This window comes from Condylura cristata, unplaced genomic scaffold, assembly GCF_000260355.1.
Source record: "Condylura cristata isolate star-nosed mole 26May11 unplaced genomic scaffold, ConCri1.0 scaffold00024, whole genome shotgun sequence".
NCBI lineage: Eukaryota > Metazoa > Chordata > Mammalia > Eulipotyphla > Talpidae > Condylura > Condylura cristata.
This window is the reverse complement of record NW_004567125.1, coordinates 6,393,472-6,413,879: the sequence shown is the minus strand read 5'-3', so window position 1 is coordinate 6,413,879 and position 20,408 is coordinate 6,393,472. Positions and strand designations below refer to the sequence as shown.

At 47.8% G+C, this 20,408-nt stretch overlaps 2 protein-coding genes across 2 annotated transcripts; one reads left to right on the top strand and one right to left on the bottom strand.

Annotated features, from left to right (window-relative positions):
* Positions 1-24: 24 nt before the first annotated feature.
* SUMF2 (sulfatase modifying factor 2) lies at positions 25-10,948 on the top strand. Its single transcript, XM_004688042.2, has 9 exons — positions 25-310; positions 2,211-2,367; positions 4,076-4,190; positions 4,607-4,651; positions 4,986-5,136; positions 5,937-5,992; positions 8,303-8,387; positions 8,567-8,711; positions 9,883-10,948. Exons 1-9 carry the CDS (start codon positions 256-258, stop codon positions 9,965-9,967), a joined length of 894 nt encoding a protein of 297 aa, XP_004688099.1. The 5' UTR covers positions 25-255; the 3' UTR covers positions 9,968-10,948.
* On the bottom strand, positions 10,907-18,987 carry PHKG1 (phosphorylase kinase, gamma 1 (muscle)). The gene is made up of 10 exons (XM_004688329.2): positions 18,746-18,987; positions 16,892-17,003; positions 16,183-16,361; positions 15,732-15,786; positions 13,366-13,431; positions 12,951-13,114; positions 12,155-12,245; positions 11,888-12,041; positions 11,580-11,705; positions 10,907-11,227 (listed from the first exon to the last, which is right to left on the bottom strand). The coding sequence occupies exons 2-10, from the start codon at positions 16,972-16,974 to the stop codon at positions 10,982-10,984; spliced, it is 1,164 nt and encodes a 387-aa protein (XP_004688386.1). The 5' UTR covers positions 16,975-17,003; positions 18,746-18,987; the 3' UTR covers positions 10,907-10,981.
* Between the last annotated feature and the right edge of the window lie 1,421 nt (positions 18,988-20,408).

Sequence of the window (20,408 nt, the reverse complement as noted above, 5' to 3'; positions counted from 1 at the left end):
AGTTCTCAAGTTTAAGGAAGGGGCTCATGAATGGTAGAGCTCCTCAGCACTAATCCTTATGAAACCGTGTTTTAAAAATTTATTTGGCCCCATATGAAATTGAGGGCCCCTGTAACCACCTTGGCCCCCTGATAAAATACTTCTTCGCCCTTTCTAGGCTGGGATGGTGCGCATGCGCATGCGGGGCGCGCTGCAGGGCGCATGCGCAACACTTTTGCATAAAAGGCTGATGCTTCCGGGGCGCACTTTCGCGCGATGTGTTCCTGGCTGCTTCTGCTGTCGCTGCTGTCTAACCCGTGGCTCGCGCTAGGTCAGTGTGCGGGCCTGTTCTCTTCCCCTGGGTGCCGTTTGTTCGGGGTCCCACCACGAAGGGTGGCGTGTCCCTCCCAGCTTGGATAAGACTGGTGTCTCCGCCCGCCTCCTGGATGGGCTTGGAGAGGCCGGAGGCGCTTCGCAAAGGCGGCCAAATTGGAGTGTTCAGGTGGTTGTATCACTTAGGTTTACTTTTAGCTCAGTATTTGAAATCTTTCAACCATAAAAACTTAGAAATAAGCCTTCCACGTACTTGTAACCCAGTTTAAACGGTAGTCAATTTATTGTAAATCTTGCATCTTCGGTACCCCTCCACTTTTCCCCTTCCCGCCCATCTTTAAGAACGTTCACAATTTTGTTAATGAATATTAAGTTTGAATAGTCAAAGAGACAAGAAATTACTAAAAAAATACTGTTTTTCCCCACCTTAAAAATACTGGCCTACACCCCAGTTCTGTGTGCATGAATAAATAAATCTTTATACTCCTAAACATCTTTAAACATCCAGTTAGTATTCATTTTCACCTGTTATCTCAGTTTTTGAAGTAGTCTTTATTGGGTTAGGGTAAAATAAAGTTCATACAATGCAATTCTATGTTGTTTCTTAATTTTCATTAATTAGATTTTCCTGCTCATTACTGTTTTTTTTCCTCTTGAAGTGATTGAAGTCATCAGTGTGATTGTGTTAGAATGGGAGGAGGGCCAGAAATAGGGTTGTTGGTTTTTTCAAAGATTTATTTTTATTTATATATACAAGAACTGGGGTGTAGGCCAGCAGTGTACGAGTTGGGGGAGGGAGGTGACCAGAGGCAGAGTGGGGAGCACAACAGGCAGACTGACTAATATCCACAACAAAGGAGATCAGGTAAGACTGGAGAGGTAGTCCTTTCCATTCTGAAACAAACTATAATGATGGAAAACATTAAAAATTAATAAGCGGCCCTCCCTGGTGGTGCAGCGGGTTACCAAGCACAGCACTAGGAAGCTAAAGCCACTTCCACATGAGTTCGATCCCCACCTGCCCTGGAGGTGACCACATGGCGTGGCAGACCTCTCCTGACCCGCCCGCTGCTCCCCTCAGCAGTGTACTTCGTAGATCTGCCTGTTCTTTTCCCCGCTCTGTCTCTGGTGAATCCTTTCACCCTCTGCATCTCCGGCCTGTACCCCAGTTCTGTATGCATAAATAAATAAATCTTTTAAAAAAATCAATAAACATTAAACACATTAAACAGCTAGCCAGGGAGAGACAGAACCAAGTAAGCGGAAGAATAGGTATTTCAGATGCTGAATGTAAGTAGGGATATAATGGCTAGATACCTAGCTGGGACAAAGGATTGTTATGTAGAATAGAGAGGTAAAGAAAGAAAATAAACACTTGTTGAAAACCCACAATATGCTCAATTTTTCATAAATTAGTTTAATTCATACAATCACCACCTATAATGTACATGTTGCCAATTTTTTTTAAAGATTTATTTATTTATGCATACACAACTGGGGTGTAGGCCAGAGGTGCAGGGATGGTAAGAGGATTCACCAGAGACAGTGGGGAGCAGAATAGGCAGACTGATGAAGTACATTGCTGAAGGGAGCAGTTGGCAGGTCAGGAGAAGGCTGGAGATTAAACTCAACTGAAGGGGTTGCAGATGGCTCGCGGTGCTATGCTTTAACCCATTACACCACCAGGGAGGGCTGATGCTGCCATTTTTTAGATGAAACTTAGATTAAATAATTTGCCTGGGTTCACCCACACAGCAAATTAACTGGCTAAACAAGAATATAAAGCCAAATTTTCAAACTTCCATTTTTTTCTCATCTATTGTATTATTTATAATTAAAGTGTTATCATCACTTGATTATATATTAAATAATTACTGATGACTCTCTTTTCTCTATAGGGAATGGGCATACTACTAGCATGGTCCAACTGCCAGGTGGGAGATTCCAGATGGGAACAAATTCTCCAGATGGCAGAGATGGTGAAGGACCTGTCCGGGAGGTGACAGTAAAACCCTTTGCAATTGACATATTTCCTGTCACCAACAAAGATTTCAGGTACAGCAGTGTTCTTCCAGGAGGAGGAAAGTATCTCCTCTTCATTCTAATGTACAAAAGGAAACTAGCTTGCTGTTTTGATTTGAGGAGAACAATAATCAGGATTTTGGTGAACTCCATAGGTATAGTGATTCTGCCTCTAAGAATTTGTCTTAAAGGTATTTATCCAAAAATACCTTAGGTTGTCAAAAAGATATTTATAACAAATATTAACAATTTCAGAGTCACTTAAACATTGTGTCACTGCAACAGGATACTTAAGGGGATAGTTATGAGGTGTAAGATGACATAAATTTGCAATGTAGTAGATACAGGATACATAACATGCATTAAAACAGAATTGAAAGATGCAATATTATGCCAGTTGATGGTTGTTGCCCATGTCTTTGTAATATCCAAGTGAAATTAATTCCAGGGAGGCATGTTATTAAAGATATTTAAAAATCACTGGGGAGAGGAAGGAAGAATATGGGAGGATATATCTTTTAGTTGGCATGATAAGGGGTGAATTTAGTTGTTTCCTCTTTACCTGACTGTATTATTTTCCACAATGTAATGTACATTGTTTTTAAGTACTATTTTAAACTATTTTTAAACAGTGAATCTGTTAAAATTGAAGGAGAAATCATCTCTAATCTTAGTTGTACCATATCATGACAACCAGAAGCAGTAGCCAGCTAACTGAATGTACAAGATGCATTCTTTTATCTTTCAAATTATGATCAATTTTATGAGAAAAATAGAACGGCACTCCTAACAAGCCCCTAAACTTTACTTCAAATCTATGATTTAGCTCTGCTTCTCTGATAAAAGATTCTCCAGCTGTTTAGAGGCACAGAAGTTTGTAAATAGCTATTGCTATAACTTCCAGTATCTGCTCTATTTTCAAACCCCCTTTGGGGGGTGAGCAGTCTCTGCTCATATCAGAGGACAGATGGGTTACTACTAGTCCAGTGAAAACAATTCATTCTACCCTGGCAGAAATTTGCTGAAATTTGCATGCCACACTAAATTATATGAATATCCATTCTAAATTCTCAGAATTTTTTTGTTTGATTCAGCTCTGTTAGATGGAGATAATAACACTTGTTCTGCCTATTATCTGATTGCTGTGAAGTTACGTACCTGAAGAAGCCCTCTCAGAAAAGAAGCCTATTTCCCACCGTGAAATTCTCTGCTCAGTGGCTTTATTTATAACCTCCAAAAACTTCAACTCTTGTATGATAAAAAATGATAAAGCCATACACTGAAGTACTGCTCAGCAATTAAAGGGGAGAAAACTACTGGGACTGGGAACAATAGATGGCTAAATCTCAGAAGCAACATGCAAAGTAAAAGAAGCCAGACACGAAAGACTGCATTCTGTATGCATTAATGCATGTGAATTTCTATCCTGCAAAACTTCAGGGACAAAAAGCAGGAGTTGCAGGGGCACGGGGAAGTTTTGTTGGGTGGTTGGTAAGAATGCTCGGTATTTTGATTGTGATAAAGACTACATATTTTGTCAGAATCCAAAATTATACACTAGAGAATGTTGCTGTATGTGTAATCCACATGCAGAAAATTCAGATTTTAGAAGAACGTCTGCTCATACTGTCGGGTCAGTTGCCTAGAGTTCATGCAAACTGCTCCCCAATCACCTCTGGATTAGAGAGGTGAAGGTGAGGGAGAGGAATGCTGTTGGCTGAAATGAACTCTGTCTTTTCAGGGAGTTTGTTAGGGAAAAAAAATACCGGACTGAAGCTGAGAAGTTTGGGTGGAGCTTTGTCTTTGAGGACTTTGTCTCTGAAGGACTTAGAAACAAAGCAGCGCAGCATATGAAGGTGAGAACCTAGACTTCAGCTAAGGGAAAAGGAATGGGCATCTGGACAGAAACTCTGTGGGTTATGGCCCCCTGGGCCACAGGAGAGAATTAAACCTGAGAAATGGAGGCAGGAAGGAAGCAAGAGAAACCCACCCAGGATACTCACCTGATTCCTGTGCACATTCCCAGGAAGTTCACCCTGAGCTGGTTTCTGCACAGAGGCTCTGAAGATGATGATAGGGTTCGAGATATTTCCCTCGAGTGGCAATAGAACATCTTGGCAATCGCCCTTCTAGGAGGGTGGTGCCTTGTCATGTTTTAAAGATTCCAGACAAACCCAGACAGACCACCTGCATGTCAGCCCGAGGGCACTGCTGTGCCTCGGTGTCAGGAGGGGGCAGCAAACATTGCAGTCACCCTCCTTCTTTTTTTCAGTCTGTTCTCTGGTGGTTCCCGGTGGAAAGGGCATTCTGGAGGCAGGTAAGGGTTAGCTCCTCCATCTTGTTTTCTATCACTGTTGACGCTTTCTGGAGACCTGGGTTCCGTGAAGCCCCTGTTGGTCTAGGGATTCTGAATGTAAAAGGATGGGAGGCATTTCAAGTAAACACGTTACCTCTGTTCTAATTCCCCGAGTCCCCTTTTCCGTCCCACTTCTCCTTTTCTGACACTGGGCTGCTCCTCATTCACCAGGCTGTCTTTTCCGATTTCCTTGCTCCATCTAGCGGTAAAAGATGAACTCAGGCACCCTAAGCCTAGCCCTCCTCTGACTTCCATGAGCTCCCAGAAGCCTGTCTCACTTCATCCTGGGTATCAGCCTGCAGGTCCTGACTCTGGCATCCGAGAGAAACTGGAATTCCCCGTGGTACACGTGAGCTGGAATGATGCTCGTGCCTACTGTGCGTGGCGGGGGAAACGGCTGCCCACTGAGGAAGAATGGGAGTTTGCTGCCCGAGGGGGCTTGAAGGGTATAGCAATGCCGAGGCCATTCCCTTTATTCTCCCCATCCTGCCCCACATGGGAGGCTTGAAAGGGTGGGAAGTGTTCATGCTCCCTAAAGCAGTGAGTGTTTAAACTATGGGGTGAAGGACCAGTAACTCCTTTCCATTTCTGATCCATTGCAGGCTAATGCTTTTGTAAAATACCATAAAAATATTAATGGAAAAGTGGAATTAAACAGATTATCCTATTGTTGGAGAGTCCAGAGACATGTTAGATTTCGGTAAATATAAACAGAAGAGCAGAAGGAAAAAAAAAAGAAATATCCAAATTATTTTCCCTTTTCATAGGTGTATTGGGATGAATCTACAGAGACACTATTTGCATGTTACTGCCATTCTGCAGTTCTTATTAAACATAAAATTATGAGAGTGGAACAGCAGCCCTCCCTTTAACATCTCCGCACCGGAACACCGGCTCTGCCTTAGCACTGTTACTGTGGTGGGCAAGGCTGCTTTATGCAGAGATCCCATTTAAGTCCTACTAACCAGTTTCTCAGAACTTACTCCCTATTTCTTACTTACCTTGACATAAACTGGCGACAAATAGTTTACAGCCTGGCGTTGGTCAGAACCACACCAAGGGTTGCAGTCTGGCGGCCAGGCGCTCTCAATGCCATTAGTGAGTGGAGCGTCTGGCATGGGAATGGTGTGCTCTGCTGGTCTTTTCCTGCCACCGCCTAATGTCCTTTTAGTTCCCTCACTCTGTGGCACCCTTCTTTCCCAACTCTTCACCTCTCCCTCCTGTTATCTCTTTGCTCTCCTGGCAGGTCAGGTTTACCCTTGGGGAAACCGGTTCCAGCCAAACCGCACCAACCTGTGGCAGGTAAGACATACATTCCTCCCTGCTGTCCTTTGGTAAAGCATTGATTAAGATCTGCTGTCGGGCAGGCATTGTGTTAGACTGTGGGATTCAGAGGACTTTTTGTTCTAATGGAATGGTGAACTGGTAAAGAATTGACAGTGTGGCACTGCTACATATTAAAATTGTGCAGGGTGTGTTCAAAATTAAATTACCACCAGAAGCGCTGGGGATGACTTTGCACAGAAGATGACATTGAGTTGATTGAATAGGAGTTTGATGAGTGAAAAGTAGAGGAAAGGGCCTTCTAAGCAGAGGAAGCAATATGAATGTCACCTTTGTGCTAGGTTATCACTCTAGTGATAGTGTGCTATAGTGATAGTGAGCCAGCAGAGTGAGAGCTGCTGGCTCAGAGAAACGACAGAGTGAGGGAGGGTCTAGGAGATGAAGTGGACAGTGGGTTACAGCAGATCATGAAGGGCCATATGAAGTGTAGCCAGAAAGACCTGGCGTTACATTTTTTTTTTAAGATTTATTTATTTATGCATACAGAACTGCAGTACAGGCCAGAGGTGCAGGGGCGGTGATAGGATTCACCAGAGACAGAGTGGGGAGCAGAACAGGCTGACTGACAAAGTACACTGCTGTGGGGAGCAGCGGGGAGGTCAGGAGAGGTCTGTCACGCCATGTGGGTCATCTCTGGGGTGGGTGGGGATCAAACTCATATGGAAGTGGCTTTAGCTTCTTAGTGCTGTGCTTTAATCCTCTGTGCCACCAAGGAGGGCCCTGGAGTTACATTTTATCCCCACAGGCAGTGAGTAGCTGACAGGCTTTCAGTGGGAGTAAGAACATCATTTCGATTTCGGAGGGTACCTGTTGCTAATTTGTGCAGGATCAAATGAAGCTGAGCTATGGTAATAGCCAGGGCTCTCTGAATTTGAGGCTGTGGCAGTGGACCAGGGGCTTATGAATGAACACTTGAATTAAGTGGAAATGGAGTCAAGAGGAAGCTGAATGGGAGAAGGGTGGAAGAGAGGTGGAGTCAAGCATGAATCCAAGCTGGGGCCACAGAGTGGTGGCACTGATAGGTCGTATGCACAGGGGTCAGGGATAGAACATGATCAGTTTAGGATCAGCTTAGTTCAAGATATCTTTGAGTCACTTACATGTTTGGTTGCAGGCTCACACTTAGAACAGAGAGGTCTGGATGGGAGGAAGTGGTTAGGGATTATGAGCATAGGCAGAAAGGAAACCCCCCAGAGACTCTGGAGTGAAAGAAGTAGAGTACTAACATTTTAGGGGAACCATTAAAAAGGACTGAGGTGTGGAGACAATCTGACTTATTCACTGTTTGGTCTTTGATATATTAATCATTTTGAGCCTCAGTTGTTAGTTTTTGAAGGGAGAAAGTTGCTGTCTTAAACTCTTTAAGATTAAATTAAAAGAGCTAAGTGCCTTAGTACTTTGTAGGTTTGGAGTAAATTTAGCTCCTGTGTCTTCCCTTTCTCAACAGCAGTTTTCCATAGAGTGATAGCAGCTGAATCTCTATTTAAATGAAAAGGAGAATGAACAAATTGCATCAATAAATTGGGTTTATTTTTTCAAGAATTTGGTAATAAAGGTGAGGAAGGTAATAGCAGGGCAGATGAAGGAGAGTTAAACCTGCTGAAGGAAGAGGGGGAAGAGATGGTACTGGGGAACATAGAATGATGGCAGGGTCTGAGAAGGCTGTGTGCAGGGCATGGAGGCGGGGAGGAGACTGTTCCCAAGGTGCCATAATACACAGGGTTTAAGACCAAGGTAGGGAAGCTCTGGGGGTAGAGAAAGTAGGAGTGGGCGGGGCTTGACAGGGACCACCTTGAGCACAACCTTCCTAATCTAGGAGGTCATGGTGGAGGACATGAGGCTAGTAGTTTGGGGGCTCATCAACAGACCCTAAGATCACTGCCCTATTACCTTCTCCTGCCCCACATGATACAGCAAGATGATCTGGGCAAGAACACCTTGCTCAGGTGTTATTCGGGACAGGATGGTAAATTTTTTAGGTTAAATTATTTTCTTTTTGGCCCTCCCTGGTGGCTCACTGGGTTAGGACACAGCACTGCAAGGTGGCTGCAGCTGCTTCAGTGCAAGTTTCATCCCTGGCCCCGGAGCTGACCCACATGGTGCAGCAGACCCGCCCACTGCTCCCCTCAGCAGTGTACATCGTCAGTCTGTTCTGTTCCCCACGCTGTCTCTGGTGAATCCTCTCACCACCCCTGCATCTCTAGACTGTACCCCAGTTCTGTATGTATAAATAAATAAGTCATTTAAAAAGCAATTTGTTTCTCTCAGGGAAAGTTCCCCAAAGGCGACAAGGCTGAGGATGGCTTCCATGGAGTCTCCCCAGTGAAGGCATTCCCCCCACAGAATAACTACGGTAAGATTACCCATCAGGTTGCTGTCAGTGCTTACAGCTAGATTGCTGGGATCATTCTGCCTGACATATGAGGCAGAGAGAAAACTCACTGGGGAATTATTTGTTCCAGGCCTTCACTGGCCATAAGAAGTGAGTGTGGTGCATCCCAGTTTGAGACTGACCCATCTGCTGTGCTGCAGGGCTCTATGACCTCATGGGCAACGTGTGGGAGTGGACAGCTTCGCCTTACCAGCCTGCTGACCAGGACATGCGTGTCCTTCGGGGGGCATCCTGGATCGACACAGCTGATGGCTCTGCCAATCACCGAGCCCGGGTCACTACCAGGTGAGGGGCTGGTTGCTGGGAGCTAAGGGTCTGGGTCCTGGTTTCTCAGGGCAGGTGTTGGTGTGGTCACTTCCACACCTCTTCTTTTGTCAGGACTTGTGGGGACAGAAAAGAAAGCAAGCAATACTTGCTATGAAAAGCAAAAGAGCCCAGGACAACTTGTGCTTTTTATTGCCAGCTCTCAGCTGCAAGGGGGACTTGGTGTTCAGCATGTTGAATACATGTGTTTCTCCTCGTGTCCTCATAACTAGGGTTGTAGAAGGAGGGAAGTAGAATGGTCAGGGGTCATGAAAACTATGACTCTTCAACCTGGTAGCCCACGAAAAATAGTTTTGTACAATCATTAAGTTCTGTAATCAAGGAGCAATAGACTCAGGGAGTCCTTGGGCCTGCTCATTTCGCAGACATGGTTGGTGATAGCACCCAGCTGGCAGAGTCCCAAGTTCCCGAGCCCCTTTCTAGGGTTCTCCACTACTTTCATCTGTAGAATTATTTTGGTTGCTCTCATGGAAGCTCCTGCTCCTGGATTCTGTAGGGGCTGTAGAGAAGCATATTTATGTGGCCTCAGAATATCAAGTTTGCACACATCTTTGACACACTGAGGCCCCTGGATTTTTCCTCACCCTCACCTCACAAAGTTGTGGAGAAATTACTGGTCTGGAGACCAGTCAACTGGTTTTCTGTTAATTCTATTGTACTGCTGAAGCAGTGGTTGACTTGACAAGAAAGATTTAAATAAATCTTCCTAGTATGTGAATCTGAGTCAGTAAAATGGTGAGCAAATCCGGACTTTCATAGTGGCTGGGAAATGCCAAATAAAGAAATATATGTGAAAGTTCTTTAAGGACTCTGAAGTACTGACTGCCACCATGATATTCTTGAACACAGATATTCTCAGCTGAGTTATGATAAACTACTGACAGCATTATTAGCCATTGCCTTTCCTGCCTTCCAGTGCAGTCTCTGGAAGCAACTCCCATCTCCTCCACCCAAACTCTCATCATCTCCCCCTCCTCCAGGAGTGGCACATTCTCAGGACCTGTTGTCACACCAGGCTTCTTCACAGACTGTGCCCTTCCCAGTCCTCAGGGAGTTGAGCATGAAAGTTGGCTAAGGCCCCAGGCCCCTTTCTCAACAAATATCTATTCTCTCTCCCCTTTTCCGGTGACAGGATGGGCAACACTCCAGATTCAGCCTCAGACAACCTAGGCTTTCGCTGTGCTTCCGATGCAGGCCGACCCCATGGGGAGCTGTGAGCAGCCATGTGGAGACAAGAAGAGTCCCTGTGGTACCCTTGTCCCTCCCTGGCCACACTCCAAACACAGCTAGGCGCTTCAGCTTCAGCCCCAGAAATGCCTCCCTTCCCTTCCCCAGCCTCTCTGTGCCAGGAACCTCTCACCATGGTAAAGGAGGTCTCTGCCCTCAGAGGAGGGGTGCCATTGTCTCTTAGGAGAGGAGGCCTGACTTACTGATTGTGGCTGGGAGCCGAGTGTTTCTCTTTGAGGTCAAATATTAACCATGTGAGGACCAATACTCAGTTAGGACAGAGTACCCTGAAAGACAGCTGGTTAAAGAATTTAATTTTGTTCCCTTTTCTCCCTGTCTCATCCAAGGATCTGACAGTCTTTTACAGGCCAGAATTTTCCCCTACTCACTTTGCTTTCCCACGTAAAAGTACCAGGAAAACACCTCATTTGTCTCCTTAGTAGAGTTTCAAATACCTCTGAAGGAACCTAATTTCCATTATTTGTATGTAAGTAACATGTATGTAAGTACAATGTTAGTATTAAAAGGGTACAGGAGTACTGAATGATTTACCAGGTGAAATTGCATTATGGAAGTTACTGAGTAAATAATACTCCAGAAAGACATATATCAGCAGCTTTTCTTTCTATTGTTAATTACATAAGGGATTCATTACCTCTCAGAACATCCCTGGAGAAGAATCTTCTCCCATGGTGTCTGGATGTCATGATGTCTAGTCAGATCTGTCATTGTGTATCTCAAGCCATTTGACTCTCTTCCCCTCCACTCTGCCACCCCAGGGGAAGTGGATTGAGTGCCAGTAACTCAGGGCTCCCAAAGGAGAAATAACAGTGGCACAGTGGGGAGGTGGGGAAGCAGGAGGGCTCTCGACTCTTTGGCGGGGTCTGGCCCCAGCTCTAGGCACCTGCTCAACAGTCCTACACACCGTCTTACTCCTTTGTCTTAAATTTCGTGGCTTCCTCTGCCTGCCTGTCCCCACCCCACCCATCCCCCTTGCCGTCCCCTCAGTAGTCCTCCTCAGCCAGGGAGAGGAGCACAGCCTTGGGGGTGTTCTCAAACAGGGCAGCCCGGTCCTGTGCCTGCCCCTTCTTCACCCAGTGGCCATAGATTCGGAAAGCACAGGCATCGATGAGGCGGCGCAGAGGCCGCAGGGCATAGGGGTCTCGGATGACGATCTCCCGCGTCACAGGCTTCACCCGGCGGTACTGGTAGTAGATTCGCACTGAAGCCAGCACTGTTAGAGCAATGACCTGCAGAGGGTGGCCACTGAGAACCTGGACCCCGCCCCTGGAGCCAGGTCTCCCCTTGAGTGCAAGGAGACCCTGAGCTTGTGTATATTTTCCTGCTGGGCCCTTCCTGGTGTTCCCCCCCATTCCCACCCACCAACCTCAGCGATTTAGCTTGTTACAACCAGTCAGCTGACATCTGTCTCTCCTAAAGCCAGAAGTTGAGCTGGAACCAGCACCCACCAGGTAGGGCAGGTGCTCTGGAAATCCTGTGGGTATAAGTAGTCCCTGAGGGAAGGAAGGGCACCTAGGAACTTGGGCTTGGGGAGCCAGCAGCAGCTGCTGGTTCAGCCCTGGGGGGAGCTGAACCTTGTACCTTGAACTTCCCCCGGGGACTGAAGTGCCGGACTTCTTCTACCACATACTGTTGGAAGAAGGGATGGGCCAAGGCCTCTTCTGCAGTACAGCGGCCTTGGGGGCTCACCACCAAGAAGCGGGAAACCTGGGAGAACAAGGAGCGGGAGCTGAAAACATCAAGGCAGGTCCCTCCAGCACTTCAGAAGACAGGGGGTCTCTCCTGGTAGCCTCCTCCCTCCTGTGGCATGGTATCGTTTCCTCCTCCCAGTGTGGACTTTGTCTCTCCCTTCAGCCCACAGCCCACAACCCACAGGCCTGGCCTCTCACCAGGTCCTTCACTGTGTCTGAATAATCATCCCATTCTGGTGAGCCAAACTGATAGTTGCCACTCATGATCATCCTGAGCATCAGCATCTGCTTCCGGTGCCAGAAAGGTGGGGATCCGGCCAGCAGGGTGTACATGATGACCCCTGTGCTCCACCTGGCCCAGGCAGAAGGAAGGAAGGCTGGCCACAGCTCCAGCTGCTTCCTCCGCTCCCCAGCCAGGCTTCCATCACCCTGTCTCCCCATTGCTTTTCTCCCCAGCACACTCACATGTCCACCTCTTTACCATAGCCTGGATGGTTCTCATTCATGGAGCACTCAATGATCTCGGGGGCCAGGTAACTGGGGGTCCCACAGACCTCTGCAACGATAGTTATCATCAGGGTAGATCAACAGGGAGCACTCGGAAGAGGAAGGTTCAAAGATACCACGGGAACAATACCAAAATGGTGGTTGGATTGGGATTCTCCCAACACTGGCTGTCTTCACTCAGGGCAAAGGCCAGGCGCAGGGTGCTGGCTCACATGGCCACCTTCATAGGGCCTCTTGGTCCCCTGGTCATTTATTTTTATTTTTTAATATTTATTTATTTATGCATACAGAACTGGAGTACAGGCCAGCGGTGCAGGGGTTGTGAGAGGATTCACCAGAGACTGAGTGGGGAGCAGAACAGGCAGATAGAGGAAGCACACTGCTGAGGGAAGCAGCAGGTGGGTCAGGAGAGGTCTGCCGCGCCATGTGGTCACCTCTGGGGCGGGGATCGAACTTGCACTGAAGTGGCTGCAGCTGGCTCCTCCTAACCTGTTGTGCCACCACAGAGGGCCCCCCAAGCCCCTTGGCCCCCGACCCCCAGTCATTTCTAAGCATCCTGACCTAGAGCTCAGGCAGTGAGAACCTGGCTAAGCTCATCCTGGGAGAGGGCTTACCTGAAAAAACACCTAGTCCTTAAATGGTGGGATTTCTTACCGGGGGGGGGGGGGCGATTAGGGGAGAAACCCAGGCAATCTCTGCTCCTGAGAGTTGAGAAAGCCTGAACCTCTAACATGGGCAGAATCTGTTATCAGACCTCGCAGCTTCTTTCCTGGTTCTAGCTGGCAGGAAAAGCCAAAGTCCGTGAGCTTGATGTTCATGTTATCATCTAGGAGGATGTTCTCAGGCTTAAGATCTCGATGTACAATGTTGAGTTTATGCAAGGCGCAGATCACCTCCAGCAGGGCTCTCATGATCTTCCTGGGGCGGGACAAGTACTTGTTATTCTTCTCCTTTTCTGTAGGGTAACAGGCAGGGGGAGCCGAAGCCCACAAGCAAGTGAGGGAGATCTTAGGGCAGACAGGGACTGTCTTGGCTGAGCCAAGGAGAGGGGCCACAAAACCAGGGGTGCATACTCTCTGCCCAGAGAAGGAGACACGATGCCATGCTTCCTCCCAGACCCCGTCCCAGTTACACAAGGCAGGGAGTGGGGAGAGGCGAGTGACCCTGACCTGGTTTCCTTCTCACTCAGGGTGACCTTCTCCGTGAGGTAGTCAAAGAGTTCCCCTCTCTTCATCCTGTGAGGACAAAGTACTTATAGCTGGATTGGATCCAAGCCCTTATCTTGCTCCCAGAGATCTGTTTTTCACCCTTACACCCCCAGAAGCAAAGTGGAAGTGACAGCGTGAACTAGATTGATTAGGACCAAATGCCAAGTCTGGGAAGTGAAGGTGCATTTGGCTGCCGACACACATCAGAAGGGAAGTTTTATCCTGAATTTTCCTGGGGAACAGAGGAGCCGTGCAAGTGTTAGAGGAGCAAGATTTTGTCTATTTTAGGATTAAGAATTATGGTTCAATCATCTCCCCTCTTGGGATGATCTAGAAAGAGGTCTCTGGTAAAATAGTCTAGTTATATCCTGGAGGGCAAATCAGGGCAGCATTAAAATAGCTTCCCCAAACAACTTAAGAGGTTAGAGACATCTGAGCTGTTCCTGAGGCCCCTCCCCCCACCCCACAGGGCCACCAAGCAGGGCTGGGGCAGCTGCCTCGGGTCCAGCCTGGAGGTGTCTGGGAAAGTCTCCCTTGTATAAAGAGGAAAGGTACATACTCCCCCCTCCCACCTCCCTCCAGGGAAATCAGTGGGACTCCTGGGAACTAAGGGTTTGCCAGTGTCATAGGGGAAGAAACTAAGGGTTTGCCAGTGTCATAGGGGAAGAACTAAGGGTTTGCCAGTGTCATAGGGGAACCATTGTGTGGTTGTGGTTTGGTTTTGGTTTTGTTCTTCCCCTATGACACTGGCAAACCCTTGCTTTATACATTATCTGTATTATCTGTAATTTACTTGCTTTATACATTATCTGTATTGCGATCCTATCATTTAATTCTATTTTAAGGACCCCAGGAGCCTCACTATTACCAATAGCAGTGACAGGATTTCCCAGTAACCACTGGGGCCTGTGCAAGCTACACCAGCAGGCTTCTGCCCTCCTGGCCTGGCGGTTTAGTTGTCCCCGTTCGCCATATTAGATTGGACCTTCAGGCAAACTGGCACTGTACACACTCAGTATGACTACAATATGGAATGTTCCAACAATGCGAAAAAAAAGTAATAATTTAAGTTTTAAGTAAACCCAGTCCTTATTTATAAAAAATCAACACACACACACACACTCCCCATCATCACAGCAGAGTTTCACTAAAGAATGAGGACTCCCGGGATATACGCAGTGGAGAGTTCTCTTCCCTGGCACCCTTTTCTAATCGAAATAATAAGAAGCCTAAAGGTATGGTTCAGAGAGCACATTGTGTGGTTTGGTTTTGATGCTTAGAGCCCCGTGAGATAGGCAGAGTGGTCAGGAGTCTTCTTCCTTTCTTGAGAAAACAGGCTCTCAGAGCTAAAAGGCTCTGGTCCAGGGGTGGCAGTGGACCCTGTGACAAGAACACACCTCAGTAGCTGTGCGGCTGACGATTTCCATCTCTGAAGCACCCCTCAAACCCAGCCTCTAAATCCACCTCCCTGGCTGAGTCCCTTGCTTCTGCCCTCCTGGCCTCCTCCTCCCCAGTCTTGCCTCCTTACAGTCAGCAGAATCCTTCCTTTCCAAAGGAATTCGGATCATGTTACTCTGCTGCTCTCACACTCTCGCCTTCCAGAGTCCTCAGGGTGGCTAGGATGCCTGCGGGATCTAGCCTTTGGAACTCTCCGACCTCGTGGCCTGTCATCACCACTGCTCCCCACGCTGGCTTTCTGGCTGATTCTTGAATGAGTTAAGCCCATCCCTCTGGACCTTGAACTAGTTCTTGGTCAGGGCCTTTTGTTAGAGGATTCCTTCTCCAGGCTTCCAGGCTTGGCTCTGGTCCCTCCCATGCTTCATCCAGGCCTCTGCTCGGGTTTCCTACGGTGAGAGCCTTCCCCACCATTCCACCTAAAGAGAGCCTGCCTCTCTAACCTCTCTTTTGCTTTCTGTATTTACTGTGGCTTTTGTGGTTACTTCTGTTCACTCCTATGAAAATTACTACTTGAAATCAGTGTCTTAAGTATTGAGTGACCACCGTTGTCATCATCATTGTAATTGGTCATTAATAGCATTTACATTGTGCTGGTCCCTGTGCTGCTGCCACTCCTATGATACCAACAAGAAAAGTGATGTGGAAGAATTCCTCCCGCCCGTCCTCCTGCCGTGGACCCAGGATTCACTAGCAGCTGAGGGACTGGTGTCTGCCTACAGCACTTGGGATCCTTTTTGCTATCCATGTTGTAGAGGGTTGACTGGCTGCTGGTATCTAGGAATTACTGGGGGGTGGGGGGGGTGGGGACCTTAGTAAGAGGTTTTCCAAATGGCACCAGGGTATAGCGAGCTCCAGAGCTGGGTACTTACAGATCAAACACCAAGAAGAAGAAAGTGTTGGTCTCATAAGTGTCCTTCAGCTGTACTGAAATGAAAATGGCTGGTTTGTCTCAGGCAGCAGAGGAACCTAGGCTGGGGCAGTGGGGGTCGGGGCAGGGGTAATTAAGCTGCTGTGGGCGGGCTTCAGAGCAGCAGCAGGTATCAGGATGGTGCTCAAAAGAGGTCTCCCTGGGAGGGGGTGGGCCAGGGACGTCACACTCCTCTATACACCCAGTGAGCTGCAGGAAAAGGCTGAGACAGGACCAGGAGCAGTGAGGGGGAAGCTGGGGACCTCAAGCCTCAGGGTACAGGGGTGGGGGTGGTGGAGAAAGACATTTTGGATGGTTCTGACTGGTGCACATGGGACCACACGCCCTGACTTGGGTTAGCAAAGCAGAATCATCACGGTGGAGCACCCTGCCATGGCTCAGGGGGCACTCACTGATGTTTGGGTGTCCTGAGACCTTGCGCAGGATATCCACCTCCTTCAGTGTAGCCTCTCGAAGCTCCCGCACCTCTTCGGAGCTGAAGTTGCCCCCACCAGTGATGTCAATAATCTTCACAGCATACTCCTGACACGTGGGCTTGTGGATGCAACGCCTGACCACACTGCTGACTCCCCTGGGGTACAGAGGACAGATGGTCCTGGGGGCCTCCTCACTCGGGCACAGGGGGGTCCCAGATCCACCCCACAGCAGAGATGTCCTGCCTGTCCACTAGCTCTTGGGCCTTTTGTGGGTGGTCACATGATGAAATAAAGGCATGGAGGGGTGGGCTGCTTGAGACTGCTGAGCCCCTAGTTTAATGCTTTCTCCATATGTAAGAAAGAAGCTGTATATTCTTAAAAGCCACATATTCTTAGGACCATAACCTTCCCTCTGACCCTGCTCCCTAACCCTGGTCCCAGGGGAATTTAGGTATGCTTATCAACAGTTCTGGGGAGCTCTTTGCATGTAAAGGTGTTCCGTATTTAGGTTTGCCTATCTAGGTGTTCCATACTCCCCTTTTCTGTCATGGTTCAGAAGATAGGGCTCCAAATTGAAGGATTCTGCAAGTAGATAGTGCTTTGTGGATAGAAGTGGGGGTTGGTGTTCAGGCTCAAGCAGAGATTGCTGCCTTGACAGCACCTGTGGGGAAGGTGTGGGCCTTACCTTCCCAGGATCTCCTTGGGCTCATAGTTCTCATAGAAGCCCTGTGCCGGATGTGAGTCTGGCTGAGCTTCGTCCCGAGTCATGTTCACCACCTAGTGGTGATTCTGAGGCTCTGAGGAGGGAACAGAAAGAAGCTGTCAGCCTCCCTGGCCTAGGGGATGTCTTTGTGGGTTAGAGCTGTTTCTCATTCAGCCTTCTGACCCAGTACTGGTCTATAGTCAATGTTCAAAATAAGTGTTTGTGATTGAGAAAAAACTTTTGAAAGAGGTCAGCTTGCTGCTTCTCACTGATATAAACTCTGTGCTGCTCCCTGCTTGTTCTGTCAACTGTTCCCTGGAAGGAGTAGCAGACTGTCACAAGGCTTAGCAGCCACAGGCAAAGGATCAGACTGGCAGTCCCATGGTTAGCTCTGACTAGGCCGACACAATCCTGAGAGTAGAACCACTAGAAACTCTGCAAAAGGCAAATAAAAGTGCCATTTATTTTCCTCTCTGAGCAGACAAGGCTGGCCCTGCTTTTCCTGGGCCTGCTCTTTGCACTTATGGAAGAGATGAGAAACCTCACAATTTTATCTTCTTAATCTGCTGCTTCCATAGCCTTTATTATCTGCCTGAGTTGTTGTTCTCTCACTCTGAAAACTCCTTCTAGGGTATGCTTCCCATGCTTCTTACTGCTCCTTCTCACTCTTATCCTTGACCAACTTTTATCATCATAACCTATTTTTCATACTTGTCGTGCAGTGCTGGCCCAGGTGCTCTGAGGGATACAGAACCTGATGGGTGGGTCCTGGTCATGATCTCTGGCATCATTTGACAACCTGTGCTTTCATCTCCCCCATTAGACTGTGATTTTCTCTGGGACACCCAGACATCAGCCTCTGTGTTCCCCATTCGGTTGTGTAGCTGGTACTGCTCCCTAGATGTGACTTGATGGTTGCACTCTGTTCCTCTGGTCCCGGGTCCTGCTGGCAGAGTGTTCCATGTCCTACTTAATGGTGGCTGATGAGCCCTAAGTGGTCCTGCTGCAGTGTGGGGCAGCACAGAGCAAGGACACTCAGGCCTGGACACAGAGAAGCTGAGCTGGCTGGTTTTGTTTCAGAGGCAGCCAAGAACCTGTAAGTATTTGAGGCAGCCAAGAGACTGATAAGTATTTGAGGATGAAAAAAATCATCTACCAGCGGGAAGACAGGCAGATAATAAATGGGTATAAGCTGCCTCTCTCTAGCCCCACTTCTACCACCCTTTCTGGGCCCAAGGAGGCCTGGCCTGTCAGAGAGAGCAATCTGTCTGTTAAGTGGGGCAGGAACCCTGGCTGCCTCAGGATCCAGCTGGCTGTTCCGGGAAGCCTGGTATTCCCACTGGTGGGTGCCTGGTTACCAGAGGAAGGATTAGAATAACAGACTCCTCTACCAATAGCAGGTACCCGCGCTGCTCACAGGCCTCTCCTGTCCATCCACTACCATCCAAGCACAGGAGTGCGCTCCCCACACAAAAGAAGTTTGTTTCCTATATACCCCAGACCGTCCCAAAGCTGGGTAGTTCCAGGTCTCTTCCATTTCCCACTCCTTCCCCAGGACCTTCAGGCAGGGGCCCTGGTCCTTTTTGGAAGGATCCCCCCTCAAACTCAGATTTTGAAAACACAGTCACAGGGAGCTGGTTTCTGTAGACAAACTCCTCCAGATTCAGGCTGCAGGAGTTAATGCTGCTGCTCATTTGGGACCATCAGCCTTTAGAAGGAAGTATGTCTCATGGTTTTGGGGTTTCTGCCTTCTCAACCCCTCCACACTACCTACCCCAGGCTCTTCCTCTCCCCATATGCCATTTGGCTTTGGTCCATCACTAGCCGGTGACTCACCCTGTGGTCGTTGCAGGCCCTTGAGTGAATGTGACAGGAATCCCAAAGGTCCCAGAGCTCCTTGGGGAGAGCGGGGAGCAGAGGGCTGAAGTGTGTCCCAAGCAGATACTTGTGGCCAGAGTAGGATCTCTTGCTGTTGTTCCTTTGGGCTTTGCTACTTGATGACGAAAATCTGACGTGCCAAAAATAAATGCACAACTGCAAACCCGGGATGCAGGCCAAGGTTCAGCAGGGACAGTGCCTGGCTGAGTTTCACCACGGGCGACCTCTGGCGACTAGTGAGAGAAGCTCGGGTAACCTGACATCCGTCTTTCCCCTGGAGCCCACTCAGCCTCTAGGCCCAGTGGAGATAAAGCCAGGCTTGCAGGAAATGCACTGGCTTCTCAGGGAGCCATTTCTGTGTGTGCTGTAAAACAGGGCCCAGGAGAACATCTGAACACACAGGTGCATCTACACTTCAGGAGCCACTCAGTGGCAGTTGGTGTGGCTGCCGTACAAAGTGCAATCCTTAAATGTTAGGGCACACCTTCAGAAATCCACCTGTCATCTACCTCTGTGGTTTCCCTCTTAAGTCATTTTGCTTTCAACGTGCATTTTCCATCAGGAGTTCTAGGTGCCAGGGACAGCATGTGTACAGCTGAGTTCTTTGAGGGAGGGTCCTCATTTTTATGCTTTTGCCTTAAGAGGTCTACAAAATTGGAGATAATGTACTCAACTTGCTGACACACAGTACTTACTGTTCTTCCTCATCCCAAATGGAAGGCTAATACAACCCAAATGAAGGGTGGGGTAATACAGTACCTCACACAGAGGCTGAACCCACAAATATCCACTTAGCATTTTACAAAGCATTCCATAAACTCTCCTTTAAACTGCAGTATTAAGTCAGTTTCAGAGAGAATGTAACTGTTGCTCAATATCACCATGTACGTAAGACTTGGATAAAGCCCAGATGTGGGCAAAGTACTCATTCCATTATGTCGTGGTGGTCACCTATTTCTTTCACTCTGGAGTACTTTGCTGAATTGTTATACAGAAAGGATTGGAAACAACTTCAGGGTATAAGCTCTATGCACAGAGGCTTTGTTTACTGAGATGCAACATCAGACACCAAAGATAAAAATGCTTCAACCTCCTCTTTTTACTTCATCCTCTCCCCTCCACTCTTGAGCTGTAGACTTGAGTCATGCTGGTTTCTATCAATCAAACCATGACAAAATCCTTCACTTCAGGGACCTTGACCTGGTAGGTTAGTTTCGATAACCTTCTCTATGTAGCCCCATCTTCAGGCCAGGTAAGACTTCTGCATTTTGTCAGTAATGGGTTTTTGACTTAATGTTTGGAAACACACCCTAAACAACATGCCTTAGACAAAAGTAGAACACTGAACTCAGGTTCCCAAGCCTTCAGGAAAAGGGCAAAGGTATTCATTGATGAATCCTCAGGGACTGGATAGGACTGACCCGTGGTCAGGTCTATGGGGTATGTGGTTTCGGCCCATCAGAAACTGATTAGGTAGAGCACTCTAAGTACACAGCTGAGGACAGGATGAAGTAATCTATTTATTCAGTAGCACTTCACTTTGTGCAGTAATAGATCCCTAAATTTAAGCTGGTAACAAGTTAAGAAATGTATATCTGAAAGGAGGAAAATGCATAGTGCA